A 14,601-nucleotide genomic window follows, 5' to 3' on the forward strand; every position below is an offset into this window, starting at 1 on the left:
GTCTCTGCTCCGTGTGCGTGCTGGCAAGGGCTGGGGGCTCTGGTTATCGAACCTCCTTCTACTTGGACAAATAATCCTAACAGCTAACAGGTGTGGAGTATGTGCTGTGTGCCTGGGACCTCTCCTATATCCTCTACTAAACACCCCCAAGTAAAATGCCCTCCACTAACTGGGGATGCTCAGAGATCAGGGGGCTTTTGTGCTTAAGAGCAGCCCACCCCTCAGGAATGTCCATGTGGAAACAGGGTGAGAGTGGGTGACACCCAGCGGGATGAGGCCGCTGGCCGGGGAGTCGGGAATGAGACACAGCAGAGCCTGAAAGATGTGGGCCACACATAAGGATGGGAACTCTCTCTGCTCAGAAAGACTCTGCACTGGATTTCCCGGCCCTGCCAGCTCCTCCAAGCTCGAGGGTCACACACGTTACTGACACAGGACATGGTCCCGTTTAGTTATCAGGGACCCGTAAAATTCTGAATATTTAAAAAGAGCACGTGGGACGTGGAAATGCAGAAGCTGGCCGGGACTCAGAGACCATAAATCTGAACACGATTTCACAGATGAGGATACTGAGGTCCCAGGAGGGCATGTGACTTGCCTACTGCTCTTCAGGCTTTGAACCTGGAGCCAAATCCGGAGATTGGGATTTCTGACACCCCCACCCCCCAGCCGAAGTCCCCAAGGAACAGGGGAAGGAAGTGCCAACCGAGGCCACAGCTGGAGTTGGCTCTTCCATGGGGGGTGGGGGTTCATCTCCTTTCGGTTTCCTCTGTCCCCGTGAGTGCTGGGCACTCCTTGTGTCATGGTCGCTGCCCTCTAAGCTGGGACCTGTGGCAGCCATGAGGGCCCTGCCCCCTGAAATGACCATCCTCTTCCCTGCACTCCTAACATAGTCGCAGACCCGAAATGGAGATGTCATATGTGGGACCCACAGAATAAAGGGCATCCCTGAGGCTTCCTGGCTTTTGTAGGCTACATGGACACCACCTTGGAGTCAGGAAGAAGGAGGGGTTACCCAGGTTCCTAGCTGTGATGTGACTAAACTCTCCAACGAGAGGGAGACAAACCATAAGAGACTCTTAACTCTAGGAGACAAACTGATGGCGGCTGGAGGGGAGGTGGGTAGGGGGATGGGGCCCCTCGTGAGGGCATGAAGGAAGGCACGAGATGCGATGAGCACCAGGTGTTCTACGCAACTGATGAATTCTCAAACTTTACATCGGAAACTTAATGATGTACCATGTGTTGAGTAAATGAATTTAAGTAAAAAAATAACACTGGAATTAAAAGGAACTTTGAAATTTTTTTAAAAATAATAAAAAACCATCAAATGATCCAATCTAGCTTGCACGCATACACGCGTGCACACACACACACACACACACACACACACACAATCCAGCAGTGATAACCATCCAATCCTATGCCTTCCTCTGGACACTATAACATCAGCAGGCACCAGCTAAGCTCCCAGCCTCGCCCAGCAAAATTAAAATTTTTTTTTTTAATTTTAAGCAATCCCCTCCCACCCAGTTATCATCAAGAGCACCTTAAAATAACATTTAAATTCATCTCTCTGCCCTCCCACTCTGTGACCATCCCCCTTCTCAACCTCAGCACAGCACCCCGCCCCCGGGCCTGACTCCTTATGCCCCAGGGCCAGGGTGGGACGGGGGTCTCATCAGGACTCATTCATTAAAACGGAATCTCTGAGGGTGTCCACATTTTCAGATCTCCAGGTGTTTCCAAAGTGCAGCCAAGGACCGAAATAAGAGAGACATACACAGAGGATGCCCTTTAGAGAAGGTGGAGGATTGAGGGTGAGAAAGATGTGGAGAGGCCCACACAGTGGTCAGGGGGCTACAGGGGGATGGCCTGAGGTGCCCATTTCCTCCTCGAGCTCTAGCAGAGCTTCCAGAAGAAACAGGGGGTGACTGGGAGCCATGGGTGTGCACTGGCCAAGACGGGGAGGACCGCTGCGTGCCTCTATCCCGCCACCTGGACACCTTCTTGGTGGCCTGCGTTTGGGCCACATTGACTGTGGCCTTGAAGGGGGAGGCGGTGAGTGCAGGACAACTGGTGAAAGCAAGGAGCTGTTCAGGGAGATGGGACGCAAGCAGACCCTTTGTGGGGGTGGGGGGTGCTGGACGCAGTGGTTGACCTCCTAACTCTCATCGCAATTCGGTTCACGGGAGACGCCCAGAACGTCTTTATCCATCACAGATGGTTTGGGAAGATGATAAATTAATATCGCTCAAATAGAGACAGGGCTGGAATGGTCAAACGGCAGTGTCTTCTCTGCCGGCTCCAAAGAGAAAGAGCCCCCCCTCACCCACCCCCCACCCCAGAGTCCATAAAGAAGACAAATGGTAAACAAAACCGCCTATCTTTTGACAGATTCCAGGACGAGGATCGTTCACAACCCATTCTGCGGAGAAAAGGGAGAGATTCATCTCATCTGACTTTGTATAGGACGGCGGCCCACGCCATAATGAGGCCTTCCCAGTGCTGTGAAATTGCACTGAATAGGCGCGGAGTGCAGCCGCCTGTTCCCTGGGCATGTTTATTACAGCCCTTTGTGTCCACCAGCCTGGCCAGCCCCGGTTTGGGTCTAAACCAGGGGAGGGGCGAAAGAACCCAACGATTTTGTTGCTATGAAACTTCCCCAATGGGGGGACTGCATAATAACGTTTGGAATCTAATGCCCTTTGCTCTAAGCAGTTCTTGTCTGGGAGCACCCCTGCTCCAAAGGGAGCCAGCCAATCACCAGCAGGACCTGGGTGGCCTCAGGCCCCTGCCTGGGGATCCTCCCAGGCCCTGGGAAGTCAAGGGTAAAGAGGACCCCAGTGGCCATTCCCAAGCACCCTCAGGTCACCTGCAGTCTTGAGTCAGGAATTGCCTCTGCCAGTTGCCCCAGCTCCCCAGTGAAATGCCTCGGAAAACAGAGCAAAGAAGTGCGTAATCAGAGGCTACAAGGGAGCTCCCCGAGGTCAGCCCCATGAGGCTGGGGTGGCTGCACGCCTCCAGGACTTCAGAGGCCTCTGAGTGCAACCCACTCAGATGGGCAGACTCGGTGGAGGTGGTGGGGACAGAGAGACTCCCGTCTGAAGACCTCAAGGGTACACAACCCTCTGCTGGCATCTGACCTCCTGCAGCTGGTCCCCACTCCCACCCTCACCTGCCCCCCAAGATCTCAGGGTCTCCATTTGCTGGGAAATGTCCCCTAGAGTTCCAACATGCCCTGAGGAGTTGCCATCAGAAAAAAGAGAGCAGAAGGGAAAGATCTAGAACTTCTGAGGATGCTTTTCTGCACCAAAGAAACGGCAGGACCTTTTAGGTCATATTCTTCTTGCTCATCAACCAGAGAATAGATCAGTCAGGTAGTGTTTTCCCTTACCAATCAGGATGCAGGGGCCGCCACACAGTGTTTTTCTCACCAATCAGGAAGCAGGACCCGCCAAGTAGTGTTTTTCCTCACCAATCAGGTGTCAGGGTCCTTGAAGCATTCTCTTTCCATGCCAGGCAGGAGGTACCTGGTCCCACTCCCCACCCTGCCACATTTCCCTGGCAGGACTATACAGACGTCCTTCTGAGCAGAATCTGTCCTCACAGCTCTCTCTTCCTTGGGCTCTTCTCTCAGGGTCCCACCAAGGCTGGGGACAGCTGCTGCCCAAAGCTCGGAGGGAAGACAGAGCCACCAAGGCCAGCCAGTGTTAGAAATAGTAAGATGGAACCACACCCTTGTCTGCCTGCACCTGTCCCTCCTGGAAACCAGCAAAGGAAGCTGGGTGTCTCCACGCCACTTAAGCAGAGTGGCAGGGCCCCCCAGAGGGTAGTCTGCAGGTTCCCAGGGCCCCAAGGCTTCCTGACATCTCACCCTGAGCCATGAGAGGCCACATGTGGCTCTTGCGCTTCCTCGCAGCAACAGAGGAGAGGGAGGTGTGACGAATGGCAAGATGACCAAGTCCCTGCTCCCTCCTGCCTCTCCAGGGGACATGCCTTTCCTGCTCTTATGGTACGTGACTACTGCCCTTCCACGCCCAGCTGAGATCCTCTCAACTGTGGGGACAGAGCCGCCCACCTGAGTGGCCCCTGCTGATTAAAATTCCCTTGCCAAATCCCCAAGAAAGCTACGTGCAACCAGTTGTTTACAGGACTTTGGCTTTGGTTTCTTCTGTAAAAGGGCTGGATGCCTTCCAAGTACGGTCTCTGAAAACCCAGAGCCCTCTCTCTCCCTGGTCATGCTCCTGCTCACACCTTCCTGCCACCTGTAGGTGTTTCTGGGTCCTGTCGCCCAAGGCCACCTTCTCGGTTGGTCCCTGCTCAACATCTCCTGGGGGGCGTCTCACCTTGATTAGCAGGTTTGGGATGTAAACTTCTCTTGACAACCACCAGAGGCAGCCTTAAGTCCACAGATCTGGGAAGACAGCTTGCCTGTGTCTCGGGAGGGAGCCACTGGATTCATCCCTGTTCATGTGGAACCTAAGTGATTCCTCCTGGAGGAGACAGGCTGGGAACCTGTTTTATGAACCTGTTTTATTTTGGAGAAAAGTATCCTCTCCACCAGCAGGGCTGGCTTCACGGGCCTGATGCTCAGAAGGGCAGGTTCCAGGTCAAGGCTTTCCTGCTGCCATTTAAAAATTCTCAGCAGTTCCCATCAAGAAGCCCCTCGTGTTTTCATCTTGTATGTTTTCATTTTGAACTGAGGCCCACAAGTCCCATAAGTGGTCCTGCATGCAAGTGCCAGATGTCTGGCAGATTTGTGGAGAAAAAGATACTCTGGCTTCATCCAAAAGCTAGGCAGTGGCCACAGAGGGGTTTCTGGACTACAGCTGCTCATCTGAGCCTAAGCCTGACAAGCGTTGGGTCTTGCCCAGGTCATGCCCAGGTCAGGATCTACATGGGTCCGGATTCGGATCATGCTGGATGGTGGCCCAAGAGCCTTGGAGATAAATATCTTCTTGGGAAGCCATGCTCACAGCAAGCCCCTGGCTCTAAGCCCCAAGTTGTAGGTCCAGACAGCCTGGAATTCCCAAAAGCAAAGGTGGGGCCCCCCTGGCCCCTCATCTCTAACAGCATTAGAGCTCCCTGGCATTTCAAACAGCTCCTCTGGGTCATCTGACCATTGCTTCATTTTTGTGAGTCGGGGAGAAAACACAAGAGCAGAAAGTTAAAACATTTCGTGCTCGCTCCGGTGAATGCAAAGAGTCTCCAGTCTCCCTTTAATTTTTTTTTTTTGTCCAAAGAAAGAAAGTTATTTGCAGGTGGATTAAATGTTCCTTCGGAGACCCTGCCCCCGAAGCCTCCGACCTCACTGCGACCGGGATGGTGCGTGTCTGTGTGAGTGCTGGGGGTGGGGGGCTGGGGGGCCCCGGGGGGCAGGAGGGGTGCACACACATCCAAAGAAATACGTCTGCGCGCGCGGTTTGGGTAAAAGAGGGCCCTTTGTGCTAGTAAGCCCCGGTGAACGTGACCCCCGGCCTGTGGTATGCAGCACACCTGTGCCGGCGGAGGAGCAGCCGGGCGGGGGGCGGGGGCCGCGCACCCTCACAAGGGATCACACCTTCTCCTTTCTTCTCCTTGGGGCCACGTCTCCATCGCCCCTTTGTTTGTGGACTCGCACCCCCAAATACCAGGGAGGCCGTGCGCACGCCCAGGCGTGCGCACGAGGGAGCAGGTGACACAGGCTTGGTCAAGGCAGGTGACGTGGACAAGCACAGGATGGAGGAGAGGACAGGAGGACCGAGTTCTCGAGGCCCCGCCCCTGCCTACCTTTACAGGCCTTCCGGTGGGTGATGGGCTTGCCCATGTCGCGGTAGTAGCCTTCCTTGCAGTAGTGGCAGTGGCGGCCTGCAGTGTTGTGGCGGCAGTTGAGACAGACGCCCCCGCTCTTGCGCCCCGACAGCTTGTACAGCTCCATGTTGAAGCGGCAGCGCCGGGCATGCAGGTTGCAGTTACAGGCTGCAGGGAGGCAGGGAGAAGCGTCAGGGCAGGGGCAGGAAGGGACTGTCCCCAGCTCCCCCTGGCCCCACTGCTGGACCTCAGAAGGGACTGTCCCCAGCTCCCCTCAGTTCCACTGCTGGACCTCAGGAGGGACTGTCCTCAGCTCCACTGCTGGACCTCAGGAGGGACTGTCCCCAGCTCCCCCTGGCCCCACTGCTGGACCTCAGGAGGGACTGTCCCCAGTGTCCCCCCACCTCCACTGCTGGACCTCAGGAGGGACTGTCCCCAGTATCCCCAGCCCCACTGCTGGACCACAGTTCTTCCCTGGGAGCTGCTCCTTGGCCCCCCGTTTCCATCCAGAAGCACCTACCCATCCAGGCAGTATCCAAACCACAGCGGAAGCTCCCCCTTCCCCCATAGGGAGATTGTTCTCTTCCATCCAATAAGCTGCCGGCCCCCACCCCATCGGGCACACATCTCAAAGCTGGGAGGTGGGGCTGGCCTCCCCCTGGCCCCCCAGGTCCTGCTTGGGAAGGCCCGAATGCTGCCCCCCCTTCACATGCACAGGCCCTGACCCCCAACTGAAAACAGGACTGGGAGACTGATGGTTTCAGAGTTGATTACATGGAAATGAGGCCCTGGGCTGGGGGGGGGGGGGCTTCATCCCGTCTGACTGGAGTCCTTATAAGAAGAGGCAGCTTGCACACACAGCAGTGCACACGCACAGAGGGAAGGTGGTCTGCAAGCCAAGTAGCGAGGCCCCAGGAGAAACCAACCCTGCCGACACCTTGACCTCAGACTTCCAGCCTCCAGAACCGTGAGAAATCTGTTGGCTAAGCCTCCAGAGCTTGATGTCTTCTGTTTGGGCGCCGGGGCAGAGTCGTGCACAGCTTCCAGGGCGCCCTCCCCTGTGCTTTGGCCACCAGGCTGCTCCACAGGCCTCCCTCTGAGGGCTGGGGAGGGGAGGCTGCTGCACCTGCTTTCTCCCCACCTTCCCCTTGGGCAACTCCCCATGGCACACTGGCCACACACCTGGCCTCGGGGCCATTGAGGGGGCCCTGGACATCCTCTCACCTGCTTTTCCTCCTGCTTCCCTCTGTCTTGTTCCCTTCATGCCCCTCAGGACTCAGCGCCCTCTCCCCTCTGCCTTATGCCCCTGGCTCCTGAATGCACACTCCAGCTTCGGGCCTAGGGCCTCCAGTGGGCTCAGAGGCACCTTGCCCACATCCACCCCCTCCTCTCCAGCCCGTGGGCTGAGCTGGGCCTCCTGGCTGCCTCAACCCCACAACCAGAGCAGGAGTTCTGAGCTCCAATCTGAGGACTGTCCGTCAACAGCTGAAAGTCTTTTGATGCCCCTCCCGTTTCTCCTCTGGGTAAAATCTAAATCGGTTGTCACAGCCCTTGGGGCTCTGAATAAGCTGGTTCTGCTTCTGTCTACCTCCTCTCCTTAGCTCTGCCCACCGCCACCCCACCCTCCTCTTATGCTTGAGCTGTCCCCAATTTTTTCAGTTTCTAGAGCATGCCATGCACAAGGACCCCCACCCAGGCCTGCCCCCTCTGTGGCTTTGTGGATGCTCCTCTGCGCCCCCGCCCCCGGACCCTCTTCTCCCCAGCCCCCTCTTCATCTGCTTGCATCCTTCTTGTCCTCCACACCTTGGCTTTATTTTTTTTTAATTCAGAATTTTAATTATGTACATAAATAGCAACATGAGAACCAGGAGTTCTAATGCTGGACATTATCTCTAGGTGAAAGCATTTCTGATTAGTCCACTGGTAGTATGGTATCACCCAAGATAACAAAAAAGCCTGGTATAGTTTTTCCTGAAGAAGAAAGCCAATTTACTACATTCACTACTGACTTCTCTGCCATTTTTCTGTAGAAAATGCATGGAGTTTCCAATGTTTACCTATAACTGATTAAAATGGGCAGAGCATGGAGCATTCTACTTATTTCCAGGTGAATTCTTCACATTTCCTGGCTGGACAAATACGATGGCTTGTTGTGGATAATAAAGAGAGGCAGCTAGTCCCATGAACCCAGGTGGATACACCAGCTTCTTTATTTTTGACCCTCTAGCCAAAAGAAGTCCAACAATGCCAGCAAAACCAATAACACCAACTCTTGGAAAAAATCCAGGTGGTGCATTTTGGAGATATTCATAGCTGTCTAACCCCCACTGAACCAAGCTCTGCATCTTGGGCTTTGTTTGTGAGTACATTTCCTGACACCAACTTGTATATGGCTCGCAATAAGGTCGGAGATGTGAAATGCTTTCTTCAAGCTGGGTCCTTGGCTCCTCCACATATTTAGATTGACCCTCAGGAACCAAGTAGAGTGAAAGCTCATTAACCTTCACAGAAGTTTTGTGAGGTGAGTCCCTTTTAGGTGACGCACAGACTTTAAAGGTGAGCAGACTCAGGCTGGCTGGCCCCACAGACCTCTGAATTACCTTGAACATGTTGCTGGCAGAGGTGGCTCCGGCGGGGTCCCACGCCCTTGGCTTTAACGTCTGTCCCTGACTCATCTCCCCACCACCCTCCCCTGACACACAGGGCATCCCACTCAGCCCCCGTGATGCCTGTGACCTGCTTCTGCAGGCTCCCACCTCCAGGATAACTCGGGCTTCCATATGGCCAGGATAACTCTGGCTCAGTCTTCAACATGGTTTGCACTGCCTTTGTGCTAAGTGTGTTTCAAGTTGCATTTTATGTAATGTCTAAAGAAATGCTTAGTGCCAGACATTTGATAAACAAAAGCAAAAAAGTGGAAAAAAAAAACACACTTAGATTTCCAGCAACCACGGTGAACAAGGGGTCTTCCCTTGCAGGCTTTAATTAACATTTGCTCAGCTGTGGAGTGACATAATTCTTTCCCATAGACGTGGATCATACTCGTGCATCTCCCCCTTTGCGGCCTATTTTCCCAGAAGGATGAGCATCCTTTAATGCCAGATACGGTTCTTCATGATTGTGGACAGCTGTCCAGTCACCCCTGTACACCTATCTGTAAGGGGCTCTTTGGAAGCCCTAGTGGGTGCATTTCTTTTTTTTTTTTTTTTAAGATTTTATTTATTTATTCATGAGAGATACACAGAGAGGCAGAGACACAGGCAGAGGGAGAACCAGACTCCCTGTGGGGAGCCCAATGCAGAACTCAATCCCAGGACCCCAGGATCACGCCCTGAGCCAAAGGCAGAAGCACAACCACGGAGCCACCCAGGTGCCCCTCCAGTGGTGCATTTCGAAGCAGGACCTCCCTGGGGCTGAGCAGTTAGGTTGTTTCAGGTTTGCCACTGTTACAAACAACATGTCGGTAACACCTTTAGACTTGCGCAAATGTGCTCCTCTCTGACAGCTGTTGCCCTGTGGGTTTCTCAAGACAGCGTTCCTAGGGTAACTTGGATCCTCATGCATTTAACTCAGGATCCAGACTGCCAAACTGCCCTGGAGAAAGGCAGTCCTAGCTTCCAGTCCCTTCCAGCGGGATCTGAGAGCTACCCTCTCGCCACACCACACCCTTGAAAAAAACAACAGTACCCATGTGCTATCTGTACTCTTTATTTTTCATCTCTGCCAATTCGTCTGGAACACACACACACACACATGATTTTAATTTATGTGTCTTTGATGACCAGTGAGGTTGGACATTTCTTCATGTCTTTTTCTTTTTTTTTCTTTTTCTTTCTTTCTTTTTTTGTGCATTGCCTGTTCATGCCATTTGCCCACTTTTCAAATAAGGTGGGTTTTTTTTTCTTATGCCTAATGCTCTTACATACGAAGGGTTTAAAAACTATGTGTCTCTTCTATCACACAAGCTGCACAAATTTGCACCAGCTTCTTTTTCATTTACTCTTTTTGTGATTAAAAAATATACATTTGCCTCTTTAATTTTTCTCTCTGACGTTACAAGTTTCTTTAGATTGTTCTTGCTAGAGGCATTCCCGTTAGTCACTCAGTTGACAAGCAGAAAAGGACATAGCTTAGCAGGAGCACTGTGGAGACCACAAGAGGAAAGGTTCAGTTCACATCTGAGTCTGGAAGCAACTAGAAGGCAAATTAGGCCAGAAAATGATTCTTGAAAGCCTCATCAACGGTCCCTCAGCACCTCCAGCCTCTGGCTCAGCCTTGCCTTTCCATCAGCACAAGGGACCATTGTGAATACATCATCCACTGTCCCTTTGGACTCACTCAGCCAGAAGAGGATGCTACGGACTGCTCAGGGTTAAGTGACCTACCAGCCCAGGACCACCAAGGCAATAAATGGGAGTCTAGGACTAGAACACAGGTCTTCTGGCTCCTGGCCCACCACCCCAGAGGAAAGGACCCACATCACTGGAAGGAACAGTGGGACTACAGCACAGAATCTAGACCTTTCCTGCTGGCTCAGAAGTCACAGGACCTGGCACACCTGCCCAGGGACAGGGATCCGGGAAGATCACCCAACTCTGGCTTCCTCAAGGTTCTCTTGCACCAGGAAAAGCCTCACTAGCAGCATCTTCTGGTCCTTCTTGGAGGCCAATGCTAATCCTGTGTCCTCCTCTGTAAAGACAGTGCCAGCTGTCCCCCAAACCCCCAGTGGGGCTGCCTGAGCCTCTGAGCCTCTCCTGGGAGCTCAGCAACCACCCTCCCTACCCCAAGGGGAACCCCGAGTGATATCTCTCTTCCATATGCACCTTACACCAATAAAAACTTCTTCCCAAACAACCGGTCACACAAAAGAAAGCTCAGAGGCCAAACATCAAAAGGCAGGGCTCCCCTCCCTCCTGCCTCCTCTTGGAGCTGTCAGGGAACATCAAGTGGCAATTGCCCACGCTCAGGCTTCTGCAAAGTATTTTACGGCTTGTTTTCTTTTCTCTGTGTTTTATTTTCTCTGCACAAATGGAAAAATGCATCAGGCAAAGCAGCCCCCATCTGGGTCCCTCGGCTCCATGCAGAGATGTCACCCCGCTCCCAGCTGGGCCCCAGCCCCTTCCTCAAAAAGACACCTTAATCCCTCATGCCTTCCTGTTTATCTCCTGCCTCTCTTGGAGGCAAAAATATTGGGTATTAGTTTCATTATCAGATTTCAAGGCGGGAAGGAAAGGGTAGCTTTGTGAGAACAGAGAGGTCAGCCCAGGGGAAAAGGGGGCAGGGGACAGCAGAACTTCTGAGGAACGTCTATGAGCCAGGGCCGGGAGTCCTACAGGCACTGTATCCTGTCCAGGGGTGCCCCCAGCCACCCAGAGACGGCTGGTCCAGTCTGGACCCCAAGCCCCATGCCCTCCTTCAGCTCCCACATGAGGATCCACAAGGATACATCAAGCGTGGCTACGTTTCAGAACCAGGGGCGTAACACAGGGCAAGGAGGTAGGAGCAGGAGACCCCCCCATCTCCCCATCCTGAAACTCGATGAGAAAAGGGGCCCCAGAGACAGTCCCGTCAAGAGGTCCTCTAAGTCCTGTTTTAACATATGCCTATCACCACCATTCCTTAAGTTTTTCCAAACCTGTCCCACAAACCTGGGTTGTCTAAACCCTCACCACCCTCCAGTCTAATTCAAGTCACCACACACTTGAGTATTCCAGCCACATGCCAGCCCCTTTGCTATAGGCCCTGAGGCAGACAGGGATGGATGATGACTCCTCAACTGTCCAGGGGCTCCCTGTCTGGTGGAAGGAGGGGGCAGATGAGGGCTCTTGGCAGCAAGCTCTCAGATAAAGTAGGATAAATGCTCTCCTGAACCGTGCTGGTTTCTGGAGTACAGGGCAGCGTTTGCCCTTATATCCTCCAGCCCAGAGCAGATCTTAATACATTTTCATTGTACAAAAAAGAAAAAGTGGGAAAGTCAGAAAGAAGACAGATGATGGATGGCTGAGTAGGTGAATGGATGAATAGGTGGGAGGATGGATGGGTGGATGGATGGGTGAATGGATGAATGAGTGGATGGATGAGTAGATGGATGGCTGGATGGGTGGATGGATGGATGGATGAGTGGATGGTTGAATGGATGAATGGTTAGGTGCGTATGTGAGTGGGTGGATGGGTAGATGGATGGATGGATACATGCATGGATGGATGGACTGATTGATGCATGCATGCATGCATTCATGGGTGGATAGGTATGTAGGTGGGTGGGTGGGTGGATGGATGGGTGCATGGGCAGAAAGAGAGGATAGATGGAGGATTATGTGGTGGGCCTAGACCACATTCTGACAAGACACAGTTTTGTGACATTTCTTTTATTGTTGCTTTGAGCTACTTAAAACTTGTCTTGCTGCTTTAACTCACCAATTTATCTTCCATCTGCTCAAGTAGACTACAGAGCTCTAAGGAGAAAAAATCCACATCTAGGATGCCCTGGATTCCTCCCAGGACCTCAAGGAGAACCTTGCACACAATACAGCCTGATTCTGCATCCATTGGTTTAAGGAGTTTACCAAAAACAGGTGTTGGTCCTCTCCTGAAAGACCTTGATAAACTAACTCCCAATGCCCATGCCACCTGCCCCTGTCCCCCTGGGATATCCCAGGCCCAGAAAGGATCCTGCAGATATTGTTAAGCTGTATCCTGGCCCTGTCTCTCAGGGACTCTGGCCCTGGGTTCTCCAAATTTCACATGGGTCAGGGGCTCTCAGCAGAACAGCAAGGCCATTTGACAATGGGCCCCCTCAGAGCTCTGGGCTGGGGCCACGGGCCCTCCTATGCTCTCCCAGCACAGGGGATGGCTCTCAATTTTTTTCTCCTAGGGCAGTTTTTCTGAGAAGGTGACCCCACGTTATTGCTCTAGCAGAATAGGAATTTTATTTTTTAATTTTTAAAAAGGATTTTATTTATTTGAGAGAGCGAGAGAGAGAAAGAAAGCACAAAAGAGCAGGGGAAGGAGCAGAGGGAGAGGGAGAAGCAGACTCCCCACCAAGCAGAGAGCCTTGACGTAGGGCTCCATCCCAGGACCCTGAGTTCATAACGTGAGCTGAAGGCAGATGCTTAACCCACTTAGCCACCAAGGTGCCCCCAGCATAGGAATTTTAGATTTACAGATCTGCAGCTAAACTATCCAAAATAACTGGCCCACTTGTGCATCGTCCACAAGCTGGAGGCTGTGTATGCAAGAAACCGGTCCCCAGTCCTGGGATACCCGTCCCAGGGGAAGCATAGCCCTCAGATCTCCCACAATTATCAACAAATCTCTACACGTCCAGGCCCCAGGGGCAGGTTGGGGCATGACAGGCATCTGTAGATTGGAGGCAGGTGCTGCCTCCCTCAACGGTTCCTTCGCCGATTTTGTCCGTGGCTGCTGGGTAGGACCACCAGATTCACTTAGTGTGCGCAAAGTGTATGCAACTTCCCTGGGTGGGGGGCGGTGGGCGGGGTGTTGCCCCCCAAGCAGACAGCGGGCAACGTCTATAGACATCTTTGGTCATCATGACTGGGGTTGGTGCTCCTGGCATCTAAGGGACAGAGACCAGGGATGCTGCTCCATGTCCTACCAGGCGCAGAACAGCCGCCCACAGCAGTTACCAGGCCAAGTGAGAGAAAGCCTGGGTTAGAGAGATTGTAAGGGTCTCACCCATGGGAGGTTTTTGTATCCCTTTACAGCGGCCTGTAACATGCCATTCTCTAAGGAGCAAATTCAAACGTGGCCCAGGGGGTGACAGACCTTTGCTCCTTCAGCAGATGCTAGCTGGAGCCTTTGCACGGATGGGGAGCTGGCTGAGGGCAGGGGTACAGCACAAACAGGGCAGAGGCCCGCTCTCAGAGAGCTCCAGCCTCAGAGGCCAGAGGGACAGCGGTCTAGCAGCTGTGCAGGAAATCCAGCAGGAATGTCCAAGTGTCCTGCTGGCGGTAAGGATGGGCTATCAGGGAGAGGATTCTGCTCAGCCCTTCTGGGGACCGGTGGACAGGTCAGGATCTGAGAAGACAACTGGACGCAGATGAAGTATTCCTGCTGGCCAGTGCTGCTCCAGATGCCACCTGCTGGGGCAGGGGTGGGGGTGGCAGTCAGTTCAAATGCAGATTTGGTTTTAGGAGGTCTGGGGTGGGCCCGGGAATCTGCATTCTGGAAAGCTCCCAGGTGCTGCTGCTGCTGCTTGTCCACAGAGCTGGCATCAGTGAGCAGACAGGGAACTAAACCCAAAGAAATGGGTCAGGGCATGAGCCACTCCCCGGAGAGGGAGCCCGCAGGGAGACGGTGGGCAGAGCTCACGGCCGGGAAGCGGGCAGAGGTCTGGTTTCGAAAGGAACTACTCTTTGGACGACTGGTTTCCAAATGATGCAAATATTTTGAGTTATTTTTAAGAGTTCGAGGCAGCTGGTATATCCTTTTATCTGTTCCATTGCTACTCTATTTGGTTTCCTATTTATTTAAAAGGGGTTTGATGCTTGTTTATAAATCGTACACTTTCCGCCCTCTGTGGCCTGTGGCCTGAGCCCAGATCACAGTTTCTTGAACTGAGGTGTCCAGGACAGGCAGTCACTGCTCCACACACCTGGTGCCTGCCTGCACTGGGTGGGGGAGACATTCACAGCGGGGTCCCCAAGGGCTCCTTCCTGGAGGGGGTCCAGAGCGAGGTGGGACTGGTCCAAGCATTTCTGGGGTCTGGACCCTCTCATGCCTGCCCTTCAGGTGAGTTGGGCACAAAAGCAATAACCTTACCCCCAGATACATTTAGGAAAAATCGAT

General features: G+C 53.2%; 2 protein-coding genes across 5 annotated transcripts in view; both read right to left on the bottom strand.

Annotated features, from left to right (window-relative positions):
- The window catches only part of NTN1 (netrin 1), a 188,130-nt gene that overhangs the window by 56,741 nt on the left and 116,788 nt on the right, over positions 1-14,601 (bottom strand). For all 4 annotated transcript variants that reach the window (XM_055306705.1, XM_055306704.1, XM_055306707.1 and 1 more), the window contains exon 3: positions 5,773-5,961. In XM_055306705.1, the coding sequence (XP_055162680.1) occupies positions 5,773-5,961 (189 nt within the window). The remainder of the gene's footprint in view (positions 1-5,772; positions 5,962-14,601) is intronic.
- On the bottom strand, positions 7,764-8,422 carry LOC129497677 (MICOS complex subunit MIC26-like). Its single transcript, XM_055306708.1, has one exon. The coding sequence runs from the start codon at positions 8,400-8,402 to the stop codon at positions 7,887-7,889; it is 516 nt and encodes a 171-aa protein (XP_055162683.1). The 5' UTR covers positions 8,403-8,422; the 3' UTR covers positions 7,764-7,886.

The sequence above is a fragment of the Nyctereutes procyonoides genome, unplaced genomic scaffold (assembly GCF_905146905.1).
Source record: "Nyctereutes procyonoides isolate TBG_1078 unplaced genomic scaffold, NYPRO_anot_genome, whole genome shotgun sequence".
NCBI lineage: Eukaryota > Metazoa > Chordata > Mammalia > Carnivora > Canidae > Nyctereutes > Nyctereutes procyonoides.